At 43.7% G+C, this 18,369-nt stretch overlaps 1 protein-coding gene across 1 annotated transcript in view; it reads right to left on the bottom strand.

The window, feature by feature from the left end:
* TMC3 (transmembrane channel like 3) overlaps positions 1-17,694 on the bottom strand; it is a 44,928-nt gene extending 27,234 nt beyond the window's left edge. The window contains exons 1-7 of the mRNA XM_029238735.1: positions 17,485-17,694; positions 16,096-16,242; positions 12,144-12,219; positions 6,590-6,671; positions 3,783-3,889; positions 2,894-2,992; positions 2,655-2,797 (exon numbers count right to left, since the gene is read on the bottom strand). Of these exons, the coding sequence (XP_029094568.1) occupies positions 2,655-2,797; positions 2,894-2,992; positions 3,783-3,889; positions 6,590-6,671; positions 12,144-12,219; positions 16,096-16,242; positions 17,485-17,573 (743 nt within the window). The 5' untranslated portion in view covers positions 17,574-17,694. The remainder of the gene's footprint in view (positions 1-2,654; positions 2,798-2,893; positions 2,993-3,782; positions 3,890-6,589; positions 6,672-12,143; positions 12,220-16,095; positions 16,243-17,484) is intronic.
* Positions 17,695-18,369: the final 675 nt, after the last annotated feature.

The following is an 18,369-nucleotide window of genomic DNA, read 5'->3' on the forward strand; positions in this document are numbered from 1 at the left end:
CTGAATGGATAAAGAAGATGTGGCACACATATACAATGGAATATTACTCAGCCATAAAAAAGAATGAAATAATGCCATTTGCAGCAACAGGGATGCAAATAGAGATTATCACACTAAGTGAAGTAAGTCAGACAGAGAAAGACAAATATCATGATATCATTTGTATGTGGAATCCAGAAAAAGGCTACAGGGCTTCCCTGGTGGCGCAGTGGTTGGGAGTCGGCCTGCCGTTGCAGGGGACAAGAGTTCGAGCCCCGGTCCAGGAAGGTCCCACATGCCGCGGAGCAGCTGGGCCCGTGAGCCATGGCCGCTGAGCCTGCGCGTCCGGAGCCTGTGCTCCGCAACGGGAGAGGCCACAACAGTGAGAGGCCCGTGTACCACAGAAAAAAAAAATAAAAAAATAAAAAAAGGCTACAAATGAACTTATCTACAAAACCAAAATAGAGTTACAGATGTAGAAAATAGACTTATGGTTATGGGGGGGTAAGGGGGAGAGGGATAAATTGGTAGATTGGGATTGACATAGACACACTACTATATATAAAATAGGTAACTAATAAGGACCTACTGTATAGCACAGGGAACTCTACTCAGTGCTCTATAATGACCTATATGGGAAAAGAATCTAAAAAAGAGTGGATATATGTATATGTATAACTGATTCACTTTGCTGTACACCTGAAACTAACACAACATTGTAAATCAATTATACCCCAATAAAAATGTTTATAAAAAAGAACCAGAAAGGGTCATGTAAGAACAGTGTCAGGAGCAGGTTCAGCCACTAGGGGGCTGCTGCGAGTCCACGCAGAGCAAGGAGCCCCATCTGGATGTGGGCAAGCAGAGCGCCGGCTGGGTTCAGCCCCTCTCCTGGCTTGTGTCCTCAGCCAACCCCTTTGAACAGTGTGAAAACAGCAAATTCTTGGGTGAGTCCGGTGCACAAGCTCTCCCGTCACCGGAGGTCAGGAGGTCCCTGAAGGTGTGTGCATCCACTGCATCTCTGTGCGGCTGTGATTGTGAAACCAAATTCTTTACTCTGAGCTGAATCCATCTCCTTGGAGCCCCTGCCCATTGAAGTAACTACCCCACCTCACCAAGCAGAAGCACTTCGGATCCCTCCCTAACACGACTTTCCCTCAGATGTATGGGAAGGCAGGGGTCACGATCCCTCCTTGGGTGCAAGTTCCCTGTCTTTTAGACCATCTCTCCCGTTAGAAGCTTTTACCACTCTGTCCATCCATACTTCCTGCTCCCGAGTTGACATCAACCTGTCTCTTAAATTGTAACATCTAGCAAAGAGCCCGTGTTCTAGGTGGGGTCATGGGGTCTTGAGGCCATCCAGAGGCTAAGCTGGAAAGCTTCATGGGAACTGAAGGTCCTCAAGGCACTGTGCATCTCCCTAGGTTTTTGTTTGATGATGGTGATGATGGATGATTGTTTTATCTTCTTTTAATCTCAACCCCTTCTACCTGCACTTTGCAAAGATGCCACAAGGGGCAGTGTGATGAAGACGTACTGGTACACATGCATCCGAGGGAAGTAGCAGGTGAGCCAAGAGGGTGGGGGCCCGCTTCTCCCTGGGCTCAGAGCCTCTCTGTCACTCTGCATTTATCTAGCTCCTACACAGAAGCACAGCATGTAACAGCCGTAAGGGAACCTGGTGATATTCTGAGCCAACCTGCCCATTTTACAGATGAGGCCCCAGCCAGTCTGCTTTCTTTGCACTGCGCCCTGCTTTCAATAACCAACTACATGTTTGAACTGCATCACAACACAGACGAGACTGGCCTTTACGTAATTTGTAACTAGGTCACAGGCAAACATATAGTCGAAGGAGGATGCTTTGCCTTCTGCAACCTCTGGTCACCTAACCCATCTCGTTCACCTCTCTTTTAGTGCAGTTCCTATGAGACAGGCTGGGACCTGGGACCCTTTGCTGCAGTGCTGCAATGCTTGCACATGGACACACCTCCCCATGAGCAACAAAATACAAAGAAACTGTATGGGACTAAAAATAACTGTGCTTGTGCAGCTGGGGCAAATTCTGGACCCAAAAGATACAAAGAGACCAAAAAAACCCAACTGCCAATTTTGAAGAGCCTGGAGCAAAAACAGGGTGTCGGGAGCAAAAGCAGGGGGCTGTGCATGCGCCCTGCACACACCACCTAAGGGGTGGGCAAAACACCTAAGCCACCCCCGTGGCCCGACCCCTGGACACACACCTACCCGCACCCCATATAAGAAACAAGCTTGCCCCTCCTCAGGGAGCGAGCAATCAAGGGAACCTGTTGTTTGCTCTCACTCCTCCCTGCTGCAGAAGGGGCCCTGGTAAGGCCTTGCCTGAATTTCTTGTCTGGCCTCTGGTCAATTTCTATTGGCTGGGGAAGGCCAGGAACCCTGGTCGGTAACACCTACATTGTCTAAACTGACGTTACCTGGTAAGTCTATTTGATTCTTGTCTCTCCAGACCCAACACAGAACCTGGCACAAAGCTTCAAGTATTCAATCAGTGTTGGTTAAAATGAGCATATATCTCTTTTATCTGTGGTCTCCTCACCTGTAAAATGGCCTTGACTTTACAGGGTGAGTGACAAGATGAAATGAGATCATATGTATCATTTTGGCATGTATTTTGAGAAACTGAACAGACATACTTTTTTAAGAGAATGATGAAGCTGTAAGCAAACACTGCCATCCCCACCAGGAAATAGGCCAAGGGCAGCCGGTAGCCAGCCCTCCCAATCCTTCTCTCACTGCCATAGTAGCCATAGAAGAGGACTGAGTATTGGAGGTAACCCTGCAAAGAGAGCACTCGGTGTCACTTCTGACTCCCAGGTCCCAGAACATTCACCACCCCCCTCGAGACAAAAGTGTGGCCAAGCCTGAACCTCACCCCCAGGGACCAGACGGTGTCCAGATCTTGGGCAGATGCAGTGTGCTCCTTGGGGATGGTCTTGCTGGCTGTGCTTCCAAAGGGTTGGCCTGCAATGAGCTGGTGAGAGAGGAAAGGATGTCACACGGTCCTCTGGGTGGGAAGGGACCAGAAGAAAAGGGGCCACTGATCTCCATGCACCTCTGAAGATGCTGCACATATGAGGTCCCTAGGGGGTGGATTCTGCTTGATACTCATGGATGAGACATTAATCATGAGTGGCCAGATTTTCTTTTTGCCTGATCGGGGCCTGTCTGGGTGTACTCCCTCTAGGCTGGACATGGCTTCTATGGGTGGATGACTGAAGCCACTGGGTTTCTATAATGGCATGGGACATGGCCCCATTTACTTTACAAGGATAAATTTTAGTTGAGAAGTGGTTTTTATTTTAACACAACGTCTGCAAACTGTCCCATAAGCCAAACCTAGCCTGTCACCACTTTTTGTGTAGCCCGAGAGCTAAGGTTGGTTTGTGCATTTTTAAATGGTTGGGAAAAAAAATCCAAAGAAGAGTAGTATTTTGTGACACATAAGAATGATAGGAAATTCAAATTTCTGTATCTATAAATAAAATTTTATTAGAATACAGCCACACTTATTAGTTACCTAATGTCTATGGCTGCTTTCGTACTACACGGTAGATTTGAGAAGTTGTGACAAACCATACGGCCCACAAAGCCTAAAATATTTACTCTCTGGCCCTTTGCCGAAAATGTTTGCCAGGCCCTATTTTAACACACAGATTATCCTTCCCATGAGGATAATGAGTGCAGTTGTCTAATGCTATGGCTCTAAACGTCTCCACTTTTTAACAAATGGCACTTTTAAACTCACCGGAAATAGTTCTTACCTCTGGAATGACAATAAAAGCACCTGTCATAATTGTGAGCACAATATTAATTCCAAATAACCATCTCAAGAATATGAAATAAGAGGCAACACCAGATCCAAAATGACCTAAAGAAAGATAAGATAATGAGAACGGTTTAGAGAAAATCCTCCCAGTGTAAGAAGTTCTCTGTAAAGCAACACTGTAATTTTTCTTATAGCAGCAGGACATAGACTAAGAATGCCATAATTGTACCTGTCAGGGTGTTGTCCCACGATGATCATTTAGAAGGATTAAGATGTTCATTAATGTCTCCCAGTCATATTACACAGATCCCTAATCCCTAATGGATTACTTTCCCTAATGTCATATTGATCGAAAATGCTTTTATCAAATTTACATTTCACCGATGTTCAGAAGCATCAGCACCTTTTGAGAATTTAATATATTTCTTTTCTATTTTGCATAGTTCTGAAAATTCCAAGGATATTCTAAGGATTCTTTTGTCTTAATTTCAAAAGAAATAACAGTATGTTACATGCTAACATTAACATCTAACATAGTGTTAGATGGGTGAAGGGGTTATGAGAATTCTCTTTGTCACTTTTCCGTACACCGAAACTTATTCTAAAATAAAAAGCGTAGTTAAAAACAAATTTCTATTGAGAAAACAAGGGGGCATAGAAGAAGTTGGATTGGGATATGGGTGATACTCGTGATGACTTTCTGGACTTGTATCATACTTTGGAAGAATAATGTCTTGAAATTTTATTTCAAATCTAGCTTATGTTTCACAATAGGTAGGAAAACACAAAACATCACAAAGGATACCAAAAAATTACCTATTGCCAGGTTACTAAATTAAAATCACTACCAGAATTACTTTCTAGTAAATTTTTAGGGGAACCCTCCATTTTCATTCTATGTGTGTATTTTTTTTGTGTAAAATTGGCATATCTCTATAATATGCATCTTGAGCTATCAATATATTATGAGCATTTTCTCATACAAAATATCTCCCCATAAAATGAATTTTATTGTTCCAGCAAACCAATTTTTCATAATTGATTTAACTTATCCCCCACTACTTGACACTTAGGAAGTTTCTAACTTTTCACTAGGGTAAATAATTCTGCAAGAATCAATTTCTGTCTAAGGTCAGATTTCCTGGAAGCAGAGCCTGAGAAAAGGGTTCAGCTAACATGATATATTGAGGAAGTGCTCTCAGGATAAAGGGGGTGAGGGGGGTCAAGGAAGGTCAGCGGAAAGAGCTAAGCAAAGATGTCGTCTCAGCTGGAGCCCAGCTTAGCCTTATCCCATGGGGAGCTCTGGAGGGCAAGTTACATCATAGAGTTGGTTCCACTTTGAACAAAAAGCTGGACTTGAATACCCCTTTGTCATTGCCTCTAGGCTACCCAGTGGGTCTGGGGGAGCAGGTGATGAGTGCCCAACATCTGGAACAATGTGGGCCAAGGCTCATCCTCTAGAGAAGGAGACAGCTATGAGTCATAGCAGCCAACATTCAGAGCAGCTGAGAAAAAGTGGACCAGCCAAGTAAAGGCATCTGGGCTGGGCACCAAGTGTGTCCACACAGCCTAGTGCATTGATTTTGTTGTGGCTGTTGTTTTCTCTGGTTGTTAAGGAGTGGAAGAGTTCTATCAAAGAGTACAAACATTTTGAAGACGTTTGGTCCAAATTATAACTTTCCCCTAGAAACATCATCCCAATTGACATTTCCACCAGCTGGTATTTAATTCCACTTCAATGTTGAAAATTTTTTCCCCCCTCAACTTGTCATCTTTTAGATCTGTTTATTTTTTATGTATGTAAAATTTCTTTGATGTATAGTTAAATACAACAGTACTTTCCTTGATGATTCCTTCTTTACTTTTATAATTTGACAGGCTTCCATTCTGAGATCACATTACTTATATTTCTTTTAATTCTCTCATGGATTCCTATTTTCTATTAAAATATTTAATGGAACTTTGAAATGAAAGATCTAATGTTATTCTTTAAAACAGTTGAATTGTTCCAGCATCATTTATGGTGCTATGGTACACTGTTTCAATTCTTGTAGCTTTTATAATGTATTTTAACATTTTGTTTATACAAGTTCATCTGAGTTTTTCCTTTTAGAAAAGTTTTCAATTAGTTTTTTTTTCATATGAGTTCATTGTGTTGAATACAAAAAACACTGCATTGAGAATTTTATTGGAATTGCATTAAAACATAAACTGATATTGAGAAAATCAACCTTCCAAATATTAAATCATTCTATGTCTCTTCACAAGACTTTTAAAAAATCCCATGGTCCAATTTTACAGTTTCTTTATTTCAGACTTCTGCTTATATTTATTCCTGGTCTTGTGTGTTGCATTTGTGTGTTTGTACTGTGTGTGTGTTTTTAAATGTGACTGTGATTGATTTATTTTTTAGGATATTTTTCTAAATGATTACAATCACTTCTCTCCAAATGCAAATTTCTGCATTTTTGTTCTGCAATTGCCCATGTTATACTTTTATTCCTCTACACAGTTTTCCCCTCTATCCTTTTGAGTTTGTATTGTGTCTAAGGCATGAACTGACAGAGAACTGCAGAGCCACAGTGGAACGTGGGACCGTTTTTATCCTGGGAGGTGGTGGGGACAGGCACTGTGTCTTCCATCTCCACGGACCCATGTCCAGCCTAGGTCGGCACTACGTGTGCAAGGGCCCCTGGCTGCTCAGTGTAAGGTCTGGGACGTACCAGACCCGTCTCAGGCCTCACCGTTGTCTGGCTACTGGCACCGCATCCCCGCCCCACTCCTCCAAGTGCCAACACTTACTCTCGATTTTCTTTATCCTCATTTCCCAGGGGATGAAGATGACCACAAAGTTACAGGCCAGACGAGCAAACTTCCGCCACAGCTAGACAGGAGGGAGTAGGATTAGAGGACTTGACATTCGTGAAGACGGCAATGCCTTTGTGGAACCAGGGTCCTAAATGGAGGCGAGGTCCGCAGACACACCAGTTGATACCTTTCATTATGATTTCACAGGCCTTTAGGGAGCCCTAGGACCAGAGCAGCCGCTTGTCTTCTCTGGGCTTCTGCCCAGGTGAAGGCTCCTGTTTAGGGCTCTAAGCTGCGGTGTCTGTACTGAGGTGCATATTCTCTAGGGTTTCAGCCTGCCTTATTCACACCATTCCTGCTGTGAGGACTAAGAACTACTTGAGGAATGATGTCCAAATACACCCCCTTGGTCCCCTCCGGGAGTGGGGCTCAGGAATCCACATGGCTCACAAACTCCCCAGTGATTACAGTTCCCATCCCTATTTAAGGACCAAGAGTCTAGAACATACCCTGAAAATGAGCCCCATTGTGTGCCTCCCATCCTGCAGCTGGAGCTCATCTCCCAGCCTCTCTCCTGGCCAAAGTTGCCAAAATAAGGTCTGGAAATTTGTCTTGGATGTTTAAGACACAATCGCCAAAAGTTCAAAAATCTTTTTCTTTTTTTTTTTCCTCAAAGGAGAATAAAGCAAAATGTGAAAATGTGCCCTGACACTGGGCTTTCTCTCCCACAACATTAGCAGGTTGTTCACTTTAACACACAAACAATGTGGGTTTGTGTTGGAAGCAAATGATATCATTGCAGAAAGAAGGGTTACAAATGTAATTACAACCTTCTGAACTATAAGACAGCACGTGGTCCTGATGCAGACATGCATGATTATGTTATCCTGAATATGTCTGCTAAGGCCAAAACGGCTGCTTGTAAATGAAAATCTACTTGAGTGTTATCACAAGTTGGAATTGTTCACTTTCTGCTCATGATTTAAGACCCAACTCAAATACAGCTACTCCCATGGAGACCTCACACAGATTCTCTGTAGCCAGAAATCCATTCTTCCATCTGTAAACTTCCCCAGCTATCATTCTGGTCTCTGATAACGCTTATCACATCCTAGCTTATATTGTCTTTATATTGTTCACCTGGCTTTTTCTCCTCCAGTATTGAGAGGAAGACCATGGCTTTCTGATTTTTCATCCCCTACAGCAGACAGAGGCAGAATGCCCAGTATCCTTTGGGGAGGGTTTGGTGTTGAAAGCATTTGAGTTTCTGGTCCATTGTAAAGTCGTTAAGAGTCCTCAATTGTTAGAGGAGCTGTCTAGGAGGGGAGAATGGCCAGTAGGAGCCTGTGGATTAGCATGAGCTGGGCATTTTATAGAAGAGAATAAAGGAGAGAGGAGTGAGATGAGGTCCAATAGTTAGGTCATGGCCAGATCATGTGGGTTAGAGGAAGGAGTTTGGATTTGATTCTAAGTGTAATGAAACTCTGTCTATCTTATCTATCTATCTACCATTCATTATTATTATTAGTTTTAAAAATAAGTTTATTTTATTTATTTAGTTTTGGCTGCATTTGGTCTTTGTTGCTGCGCACGGGCTTTCTCTAGTTGCCGCAAGCAGGGGCTACTCTTTGTTGCTGTGCACGGGCTTCTCATTGCGGTGGCTTCCCTTGTTGCGGAGCATGGGCTCTAGGCGCGCGGGCTTCAGTAGTTGTGTCTTACGGGCTCTATAGCGCAGGCTCAGTAGTTGTGGCACACGGGCTTAGTTGCTCCGTGGCATGTGGGATCTTCCCAGACCAGGGATTGAACCCATGTCTCCTGCATTGGCAGGTGGATTCTTAACCACTGCACCACCAGGGAAGTCCCTATCATTCATTATTTTAATTAAAGGATGGCATGCACAGTTTACTGTATCAAAGATTTCCCTGGCTCCTATGTGGAAGAGAGTGGAAGATGGAGGGACATGAGTGGAAACAGGAAGATCTGTTACGAGGCTAGTCAGTCTATACACCATCGTGGGCAGGTACCTTTAGCTTCTGCACAGAGGAAGCGTTCTTGCCAAATCATGCCATGAAGGCTCTCAGAAGGATGACGTCCCTTGCTGGTATCATGTGAGAAACCAAGGACATAGACTATTCGAACTAGAAGACATCTTAAGAATCAAGCACGAAAACCTCCTCAGGTTCCAAGTCATTACCCAGAGCAGGGAAACAATGGCAGAAGGACCTAGGTGTCCTGACTCTTGGTGTTTGGTGTTCCATGTACCCAGGGTAGCATTTCTGCCTGCGTGACTCCTTGGGTCCTGGTGGTCTCACATGCTCAGACCTTGCTTTCTTATGAAACATAGAAATAAACTGGTGCTAAAGGCAGATTGTCTGTAACAAGGTGTTTTCCTGCTGGAATCAAGGAGAAACCCATGTGCACAGAGGATGCAGGTGGGAAACAGTGGGAGGGGCTCCAGAGGATGACTTGTGTTCTGGAACCGTGATTCCCAAGAGAGGATAGAGTGGCAGCCCTGGTGAGTGGTGATCAGGATCTCAGTCGTGGGAATCATGGGAGAAAGTGTACAGTAGTTATATTATACAAAATTTACTATTTGAAAAACGAAGTTATCATTTTTCTAAGAGAAACTAAAGACTGTAAATAGAGACAAAACTCACTGGGCTGCAGGTAATAGCTAGATAGCTTCTGTTTTCTCTACTTTGGAGTGGCTGCTGATCCTCAGGGGTCTGTATTAAAATTTCCAGTGTAAAAAAATTCTAAATAGGGGCTTCCCTGGTGGCGCAGTGGTTGAGAGTCTGCCTGCCGATGCAGGGGACGCAGGTTCGTGCCCCGGTCCGGGAAGATCCCACATGCCACGGAGCGGCTGGGCCCGTGAGCCATGGCCGCTGAGCCTGCGCGTCCGGAGCCTGTGCTCCGCAATGGGAGAGGCCACAACAGTGAGAGGCCCGCGTACCTCAAAAAAAAAAAATTCTAAATGTAAAAAGGTAGAGGAATGATGTTCAGAATGAGAAGGGGGAAAACCAAAGTGTTAGGAAGACATGGTGGGAGGATGCTTTTCTTTGACATTTTGCTGTGTCTCCAGAGGGCAGAAGACACTGTATCTCAGCCATCTCTTTACCCTGAGTACCCAGCACAAAGCTTGGCACATGGATTAAGCTGAACTGGGTTGAACTGCTTTCTGCAGGGCCACTGGTAAAATGGAAAGGACTGGGGCAGCTGTGTCTGTTAAGTGCAGGCTGAAAACTGTGGGACAATCTGTAGGTAAGACTGAACATTTGGATCACTTTTCTCATTTTAAAAACTCTGATTCTAAGAATTCAGTCCATTATTAACTTACACTTTTTTCTTTTTCTTTTTTTTTTGCGGTACGCGGGCCTCTCACTGTTGTGGCCTCTCCCGTTGCGGAGCACAGGCTCCGGACGTGCAGGCCCAGCGGCCATGGCTCACAGGCCCAGCCGCTCCGCCGCATGTGGGATCTTCCCGGACCGGGGCACGAACCCGCATCCCCTGCATCGGCAGGCAGACTCTCAACCACTGCGCCACCGGGGAAGCCCTTAACTTACACTTTTAATCCACTTTGAGCTCACTGTTACTAAATGCCCCAGGACTTTTTCATTGTTATATATATTACAGGTTGTCTGAACCTAAGTGAGAAACCTTACATTATTTCAGATATTTTTCCATAGCATTTCATACAGTTTATTTAGAGAAAATGAGAGAGCTTGGTAGCACATATGCTTATAAAAAGATAATTTTGTTTTATATATTTATTCCATAAGCTCCATCATAGTGTGACAGGTATAAAGAGTTATGGATAATTTTGATCATAGAATGGATAAGCGTCTTCAGGCAGATTCTGTGAAAAGTAAGAAGAAAGAAAGCCAAGGCACAATCTTGGGGATTCTTTGATATTTTATAACTATTCAGTTATGCAAAATTTATGACCAGCTTTAATTTAAACTTTACTAAGAATATTTTTTGTTTCAGAGAATCGAAAAAGAGTGTGTCTGTCAGTTTTTGTCTGTTAAAATAATAAACTTGAAAAAACGACAATATTCAGTGTTAGTGGAGATACTATGAAGACAGCAAATTCTTTCATTGTGGATGGCAAAGCTTTTGGAAAATAATTGATTAGTATTTATCACGAGCCAAAAAACATGGATCATACTCTTTACTACAGAGGTCGTAGTTTTGACATTTATCCTAGAAAAAGAATTTTAAAAGATAGGAAAAGCCACCTGTGCAAAGACGGTCTTTGCAGGGCTGTTAATACTAACGAAAAATTAGAAGCTATTTAAGGACCACCAGCAGGTACATAACAAATTAATAGACATTTTTCTGATGGAATATTACACAGTCATAGGAAATGATAGGTATAAAAACTACATAGCAACAGGGAGAAAAATCCTTGTTATGGTGGTAAGTAAAAAAAAAAAGCAAGACAAAAATATTTGTATACTCTACTTACTCCGATGTGAAAATGATATATACAATGGCTGAAATGTGAAATTTTAAAAAAGATTCTATCTTGGGAAGTAGGGGATTATAGTAGGAGAAATTATTTTTTTCTTTGCCTTGGAAACATTTATGAAAATTATTGGAACGTCTATAAACAGATAATTTCAAAGTATACTAAAGTTTAACTGCAAGTAACTGAATGGGAAAAATAACAAACAAAAACCTTAGCATTGTATTATAAAATGAGCATTGGAATATGCCTGTAACTTTCTCATTATAAGAAATACAGTAAGTCCCCTACATACGAACGAGTTCCATCCCGAACTTCGTAAGTTCACGTTCGCAAGTCCAATTTTTTCGTAAGTCCAACAAAGTTAGCCTAGGTACCCAACTAACACAATCGGCTCTATAGTACTGTATCGTAATAGGTTGATAATACTTTTCACACAAATAATACATAAAAAACAAACAAACACAAAAAAATAAAGAAAACATTTTTAATCTTACAGCACAGTACCTTGAAAAGTACAATGGTACAGTACAACAGCTGGCATCCAGGGGCTGGCATCGAGTGAACAGGCAAGAAATAAAGATACTGTACTACTTTATACAGCACTGTATAGTAAAGTACACAAAAGCACAACCACTTGTAGAGGATGCACGCACATGACAGTATGTGCCAGACACATAACCTAACTTATGTGGCTGGACATGTGAACGCCCATTCGCATCTTTGAAAGTTCTCAAATTGAAGGTTCGTATGTAGGGGACTTACTGTACAGTGAATGAAGCCTACACACATGGGTGGGCTTAACTCAGGGAAGAGGCTAGAGGATTCTCCCAAGGGCAGAGATAACCTTTTTCTGATGAGCTGGGATTACCCAGGGTCACACCACTTGGTAAGTGACAGCATCGGGAACTAAAATCCAAGTCTGGGGACATGCAGACCTTCAAGCTCTCCATACTGTTCTACAGCTATTAACGATGGATGTTCACAACCTATGTAGTACAGGAACTGCAAGGATAAGTACAACTTCCCGGGCCCGGAGACCACAGGAAGGGTGGGCATGTCCGTGTGTGGGCTCTTTACCTCTGCACCTGCCGCTTGGTAGCCTCGGGTCCTGGTCAGCCTCCCCTCAAACTTCAGCACAATGTCCTTCGCTCGCCTGAGAGAAGAAATACTTGGTGGTGAGCGCAATTTTATGACCTTGATAATCTTGGCAAAACATGTGGAAATGCAGCAGGAATAGACAGTGGTAACCAGACAACTCCCTTAAAATATTTTCTATAACATTTAAATGCATGAATTCATAGGAAATGATGAGTGAATACTAAAATCAGTTGCAACTGAATTTCTTAACTCCCTGCCCTGATTCTGGCTGTTGGCTGGGTATTATGGGCTTTGGAAATCCTGGTATCAGGTACCAGCATCTCAGCTCCTCCACTTAATCTCAGCAGCCTTCTTCCTGCAATTAATGCTTTGGAAGTGAAAGTCAGACCTAGCTCAGAGAATCTGCTTTGAGAAAAGGGTAGTGTCTGGTTAATGTGAGCAAGAAAGTTGTGTCTATGTAGCCATGAACAGCCTGATTTCGCCCAGACTAACTACTGGCACACTAGCTGACCACTTTGGTGAGCTGACCTGATGGGTCACCTAAATGGCTAATCCTTGAAAATAGACTGAATTCATTAGGATAGATGGTTAAATTCACACTTAAAGAACCACAGGATTAGAAAAAAATGTTAATTCCATGGAACGGACTGAAGTCAAAAACTCTTAGCGAAGAATGTCACCTTCAAGGTGACCTCATCTGTGACTACACTGATGAGATCTTCATTAATCCATGGTTGACCACTTAATTATGCTCAGGGTTGAAGAACTGCTGAATCATTCAGTTTGTTAGTTGGACCAGTGTACTTGGTAGGGAGTTCATGCATGTATATCCCAAGTAACACCCACAGGTTCCTAGCCTTTCGTTGATTGACACAAGGAACTAGCCGACTTCCTTTTCCACAAACAGCGTGATCGCTTCAGAACATGCCTGACCAGAGTGCTGAGCTTTGAACCTCCCTGCCCTCACTGCAAATACTCCACCTTCATAGCCCCGCCAATGGGCTGGCTTCATTCTGGTCAGAACCAGAAATGCAGGCAAGGGTGAGGGTTGATGTTATACCTTTTATAGCATCTAAAAGATAGGGGCCTATATAAGTGAAATAATAATTCGTTTAATTTCATTCATTATCATTTTTTTCCCCGCAAACATTTTCTGCACACTTGTTTGGGTCAAGTATAGTGGAATACAGAGGCACATAAAATAGAGCTGTTGCCCTGGAGAAGCCCACTAGCTAATAGGGATGATAGAGACCTGAAACAACAATAGGAGTGGGTGGGTGTGTAAGTGTTGGAATGGGGAGCTGAGCAGGGGGCTGAGGCGGCAGTGAGACAGGCTGGGACCTGGGACCTGGGACCCTTTGCTGCAGTGCTTGCACTTGGACAAACATCTCCTTGAGCAACAAAATACAAAGACACTTTAAGGGACTAAAAACAACTGCGCGCAAGTGCAGTTGGGGCAGATTATGGACAGCAAGATACAAAAAACCAAAAAGCCCAACTGCCACTTCTGAATGGCCAGGAGCAAAAGCAGGGCACCGCGCATGCGCCCTGCACACGACACCGCCAAGGGGGTGGGCGGACCACCTAAGCCAACCTCCGGCCCGACCCCTGCACACACCCCTACCCTCACCCCAGATAAGGAGCATGCTCACCTCCCCCTCAGCAAGCGAGTGAGCCAGGAAACTTGTTGTTTGTTCTCACTCCCCGCTGCTGCAGTCCGGGCTCCAATGAAGCCTTGCCTGAATTCCTTGTCTGACCTCTGATTAATTTCTATTGATTAAGGAGGCCAAGAACCCTGGTCAGTAACAGCAGTGGGGACAGTACCTGACCCAGGCCCCATCATAGACCAATGCTGACTCCATGGCACTGACCACTTGCCTCCCTACCGGGGAAATAAATATATGCTCTGTCCCCCCATAGACAGAACTCGCTGCTTTCTCTGTGTCAGCAATGCTCCCTTGAGCCCCAAGCAGTCAGGGTCTGCGCCTTCCACAGACCTGATGAGTCTCGCAGGCCCAATTAGTGAAGCACTGCTCCAGGAGCTTCTCAAGGTGACGGGGAGGAAAAGTGCGACGCGGGGATGACAAATGCAGTTCTCAGAGGGCGAGCTGTTCTCTGAGAGCTGGACCACTGGCCTGTGCCTCGCTGGCGTTGGTGTCTCGGAGCCCTGGCTGAGGTCCCTGGCTTACGCTTGTGGAGGAAGGCCTGGTCTGTTCTTTTGATTCTGACAGAAAAGTTATCATTTGCTTTGCTCTGCCCGCAGGTTAAAATGACTCACTCTCTTACAGTTCAGTGTTATTAGTCACCAGCATTCCTGTATGATTTTTAAAATTCTGATAGAATACATGACTTTTTTATTGCAGTAGAGTTGATTTACAATGTTGTGTTAATTTCTGCTGTACAGCAAAGTGATTCAGTTATACATATATGTACATTCTTTTCTATATTCTTTTCCAGTGTGGTTTATCACAGGATATTGAATATAGTTCCTTGTGCTATATAGTTACATGGCTTTTTTTTTTTTAGGATAAATTGGTAGAGTTCCTCTGTTTCAATAGAATAGAATATTGGAGTTGAGGTCAGGAAGCCCAGCTTTAAAGCTCAATTCCAGTACTCAGAAGCTGTGTGTCCTGGGGGAAGCCACTTAATATCTCTGAGTATGTCTTCTCATTTAAAAAATGTCATCTTTACTCAAAGAAATGGAAGTGACGAGAACTGATATCGGACCTGGAGAATTAACTGGAAACTTCTGGGAGTGGAAACTATGGATGACCTTAGCAATCTGCCACAGCCACCTGGGGGGGCAGGCTGGATCTTTGGCCAGACTGGAGGAACAATGCCTGGAGTGGAAATCTAATGAAGGCATGATTTGATGGCAAAGAAAGTCAAACCTAATGGTGGATTGGAGAGACAGGGCAATGTGCTTGGTGTCTGGAAAGAGGCACTAAAACGTAAGATACGACAGTGGTTCTAATCCTGTCCACACAGTAGGTGCCCGATGATTACGTGTCATGTCTGTTTCTCTAGGAAGGTCCACTTCATTGGTCAGAGTAGCTCAGTGGCACTGGTCATTAAGAACCATTCTACTCACTCCCCTTGCTGTGATCCCAGGGATCCACATCATCAGTTACTACCCACTCATAGGGAGTGACTACTGTATCCCAGATACAAGGCTTAATATCATACGGTTTACCTCATTTAATCCTTGAACTGCTATCAAGGGATTTCAAACTCTAGTTTGCAAAAGAATCAACCTGAATGCATGCTAAAAACGCTGGAGCCCTCTGCCGTAGTTCCTGATTAAGTCCGAGGGCAACCAGTAATTCTTGTCTTTAGCAGCACCCTGATTGCTTAACAGTGCCACAGGAGGTAGGTGCTCTCCACCTTCACTTCAACCTTACAGAGAAAGGAACTGGTCTTTAGAGAAATTATGAAAAGAACCTAATACCACATGGCAAGGCAATGTCTTCCAGCCTTCAGCTCTTCATTATTATCTAAACAGACTCTCCAGTATGACTCTAAGTGTCCCAGTAATCTAGTTTCCCACAGAGATCCCCGCCTCAAGAGGGAGGTAATAGCCAAGCAGGTAAAACTAATATTTATTTTCATTCTAGATTGCATACCTAGTGAGTTTAGTTATTTTGTTCATCTCTAGGCATAGTGCTAAAATCTAGTATTTGAAAAAGAGGTAGAAACCCAAAAAACTCTCTACCAAGGCACACAGCCACCTCAGACACACATACACAGACACACACACTGAGGCCCGTCTGGACCAGGTGGATCCCTCAGACGTGTCTGTGACTTCTCTAAGTCAGATCAAGCGCATCCGACCCACCACCCCCTCCAATGTGGATTTTTATGCTCGTTTCCCAGGGCAGGGTGGGTGGTTTCGTGGGAAGCATACTTGCAATAACCCATAACCCTTACTTACCTCAGTGCCCTCAGCTTCTGTCCCATGGTCCAGGGTCGGCAGCGAATGTTTGCCATGAGATCTTTCTGGAACTGTATATTCTGGAAGATTTGTTCCGGATCATGGCTGTCCCCTGTTTCATCAGCAGTAAAGCTGTCATCCAAGTTGCTGAAATGATCAGGGCATTAAGGAGGAAATCTGATTAGTAGAATTGCTTCCATCCCAGATCTTGCCCTGGGTAAGTTTAGCATCTTGCTGCCTTGGGGTCATCTGTATGAATTCAGTGTGTGTAGAAGGAGAGGGGAGGGATCCGGGGAGTCAGAGGGAGAATTCGGCAGTTGTTAGCAGCCACTGGAACACATTCACTGGGTTCTGTTACTTTGATGGGTCAGTGAAAGAGAAAGGCTTCAAAGGATAAGAGGTAATATCAGAAGACATCATAAAAGGAACCAAGAGAGTGCTCATGTAGGATTACTGCATGGCAGCATCTTTGGTGGCAAAACCATTTCTTTTTCAGGCTCATTGAAATAATCAGCTAATTCCAAAGAAAGGACGCCTCCTGTCCCCTAACTCTGGATGTAAAATAAATAAAAATCAAACTTTCTCATCCAGAGATCCCCCGCTCTCTGTACTCCTGCTTTGATTCGTTTGAAATCAGAGATAACAGAGGCAAACAGGCAGCAGCTTCTATGAACAAGAAATTAGCTAAGCAAATTTACATGTACAAATGTTTCAGGGAAATAGTTACTCTCTAGGAGAACAACTTTTCAACACATAGCAACACTTATTCCCAGTGAAAATGAATACACTAATCTTAATGCAACTTTTCAGGAGGAGTTAAGGGTATTTTGTTGTGGTTATTTCATCAATGATGCACTTAAAAGTAAGGGAAAATAATTCCTTTGCTTTTCTCTAATTCAGCTTGTTTTTACTTACTCAAAGGAGAATTTTCTCCAGGTTCTCCAAATTAATGGAGATTTTAATATACGTTTATAAATATTTAACAAATTTGAATAATACTCCCCCACTTCTAACCAGCCTGTAGCCTTTTCCAACAGAAACCTCATTTATTACGACAGATGTATTGTCTGCTCTCTCTTGACATTGCTGACTGAGTAAACAGAGAGAAAACAGATAAAGCACGTCTGTGGGTTTGGCCAGCAATAAAGCCAGGTTGGAGTACAGGCTTTTGGATTCTGATCAGAAGCAGGTAGAGCCATCAATGTCTGTGTACATCGCTGAGGTTGCCACCCTTTTTGTATAGTGACCTGGAAAAAGGAGTTTCGGAGTTCTTTCTGAAGGAGAACTGAGCAGGATGGGGACTTGGTCCTCTGGTCAGATGCAAGCAAGGGTGACCCAGGCTTTCCCTCCTCACAAACCTGCCCCAGTGGATGGATGGGACTGGCTCACCTGAGCAGCAGGGACTCCTGGTAGAAGTAGTGCTGGCTGGCATTTCTCCGGATGCTCCTATAACGCTGGGATGTCTTTGATGGTTTCATGGGAGCAGACTGGCTGCCAGTGATTAGTACTGGTGGGCAGGGTGCTGGAAAGCCGGCAGGCAGGAGTCTGCTCCAACGGAGGTTTCTGAACTGGATCTGCGAGGAGCTCTGCCCTCCAGTCCTCAGGAGCTGGACTGCACGTCTGTAGCCGATGCTCAGAGCTGGGGAGAAGCCAGGAAGCCAATCATGCATATGTATGTTAAGGTGGCTGTGGTAGCAGAGATTGGCTGGAGTCAAGACAGACAAAGGCAAGAGGCTTGGCCAGGTGATCTAAGAGCACTTGGTGCTGCTCAAATAATCACATTGGTTACCCTTGTGCCCAGAAAGGGCTCTGTGGTTTGCAAAGCACTTTGCATCTATTACCATGACTGGCGTTCACAAAATACTTAGGGAGAATGCAAGGCGTAGGTTTTTGGTTTTTGTTTTTAACTACCAAGAAAGAAGCTTAGAAAGGGTAAGAATCTTGTGCGTGTTCATGTAACCAGGAAGAGTAAATCTAACTCAATATTAGATCTGTTTCTTTTACTTTAACCTTTGTATTCTATTGCTTTGAGTTAAGAATGTTGCCTATAGCCTGAAATATACTGGAGAGCCCATTCTCAAGGCTCTGACCTTTAAGGGTATAACACTTTTCCATTCATACAGAGATAAAAAGTTGCAGAACAGAGAATAACAGTTGTCTTGCTGGAGGTTTACAGGAACATGGTGAACTGACCTAGGTGGACAGCTGCAGGAACAAAGGATTCCTACACCAAGAAGTTTGCAATAACCAACCACGCCCCTTCTTCACCTTACC

This window comes from Monodon monoceros, unplaced genomic scaffold (genome assembly GCF_005190385.1).
Source record: "Monodon monoceros isolate NGI ecotype Baffin Bay Population unplaced genomic scaffold, NGI_Narwhal_1 Super_Scaffold_21, whole genome shotgun sequence".
Classification (NCBI taxonomy): Eukaryota; Metazoa; Chordata; class Mammalia; order Artiodactyla; family Monodontidae; genus Monodon; species Monodon monoceros.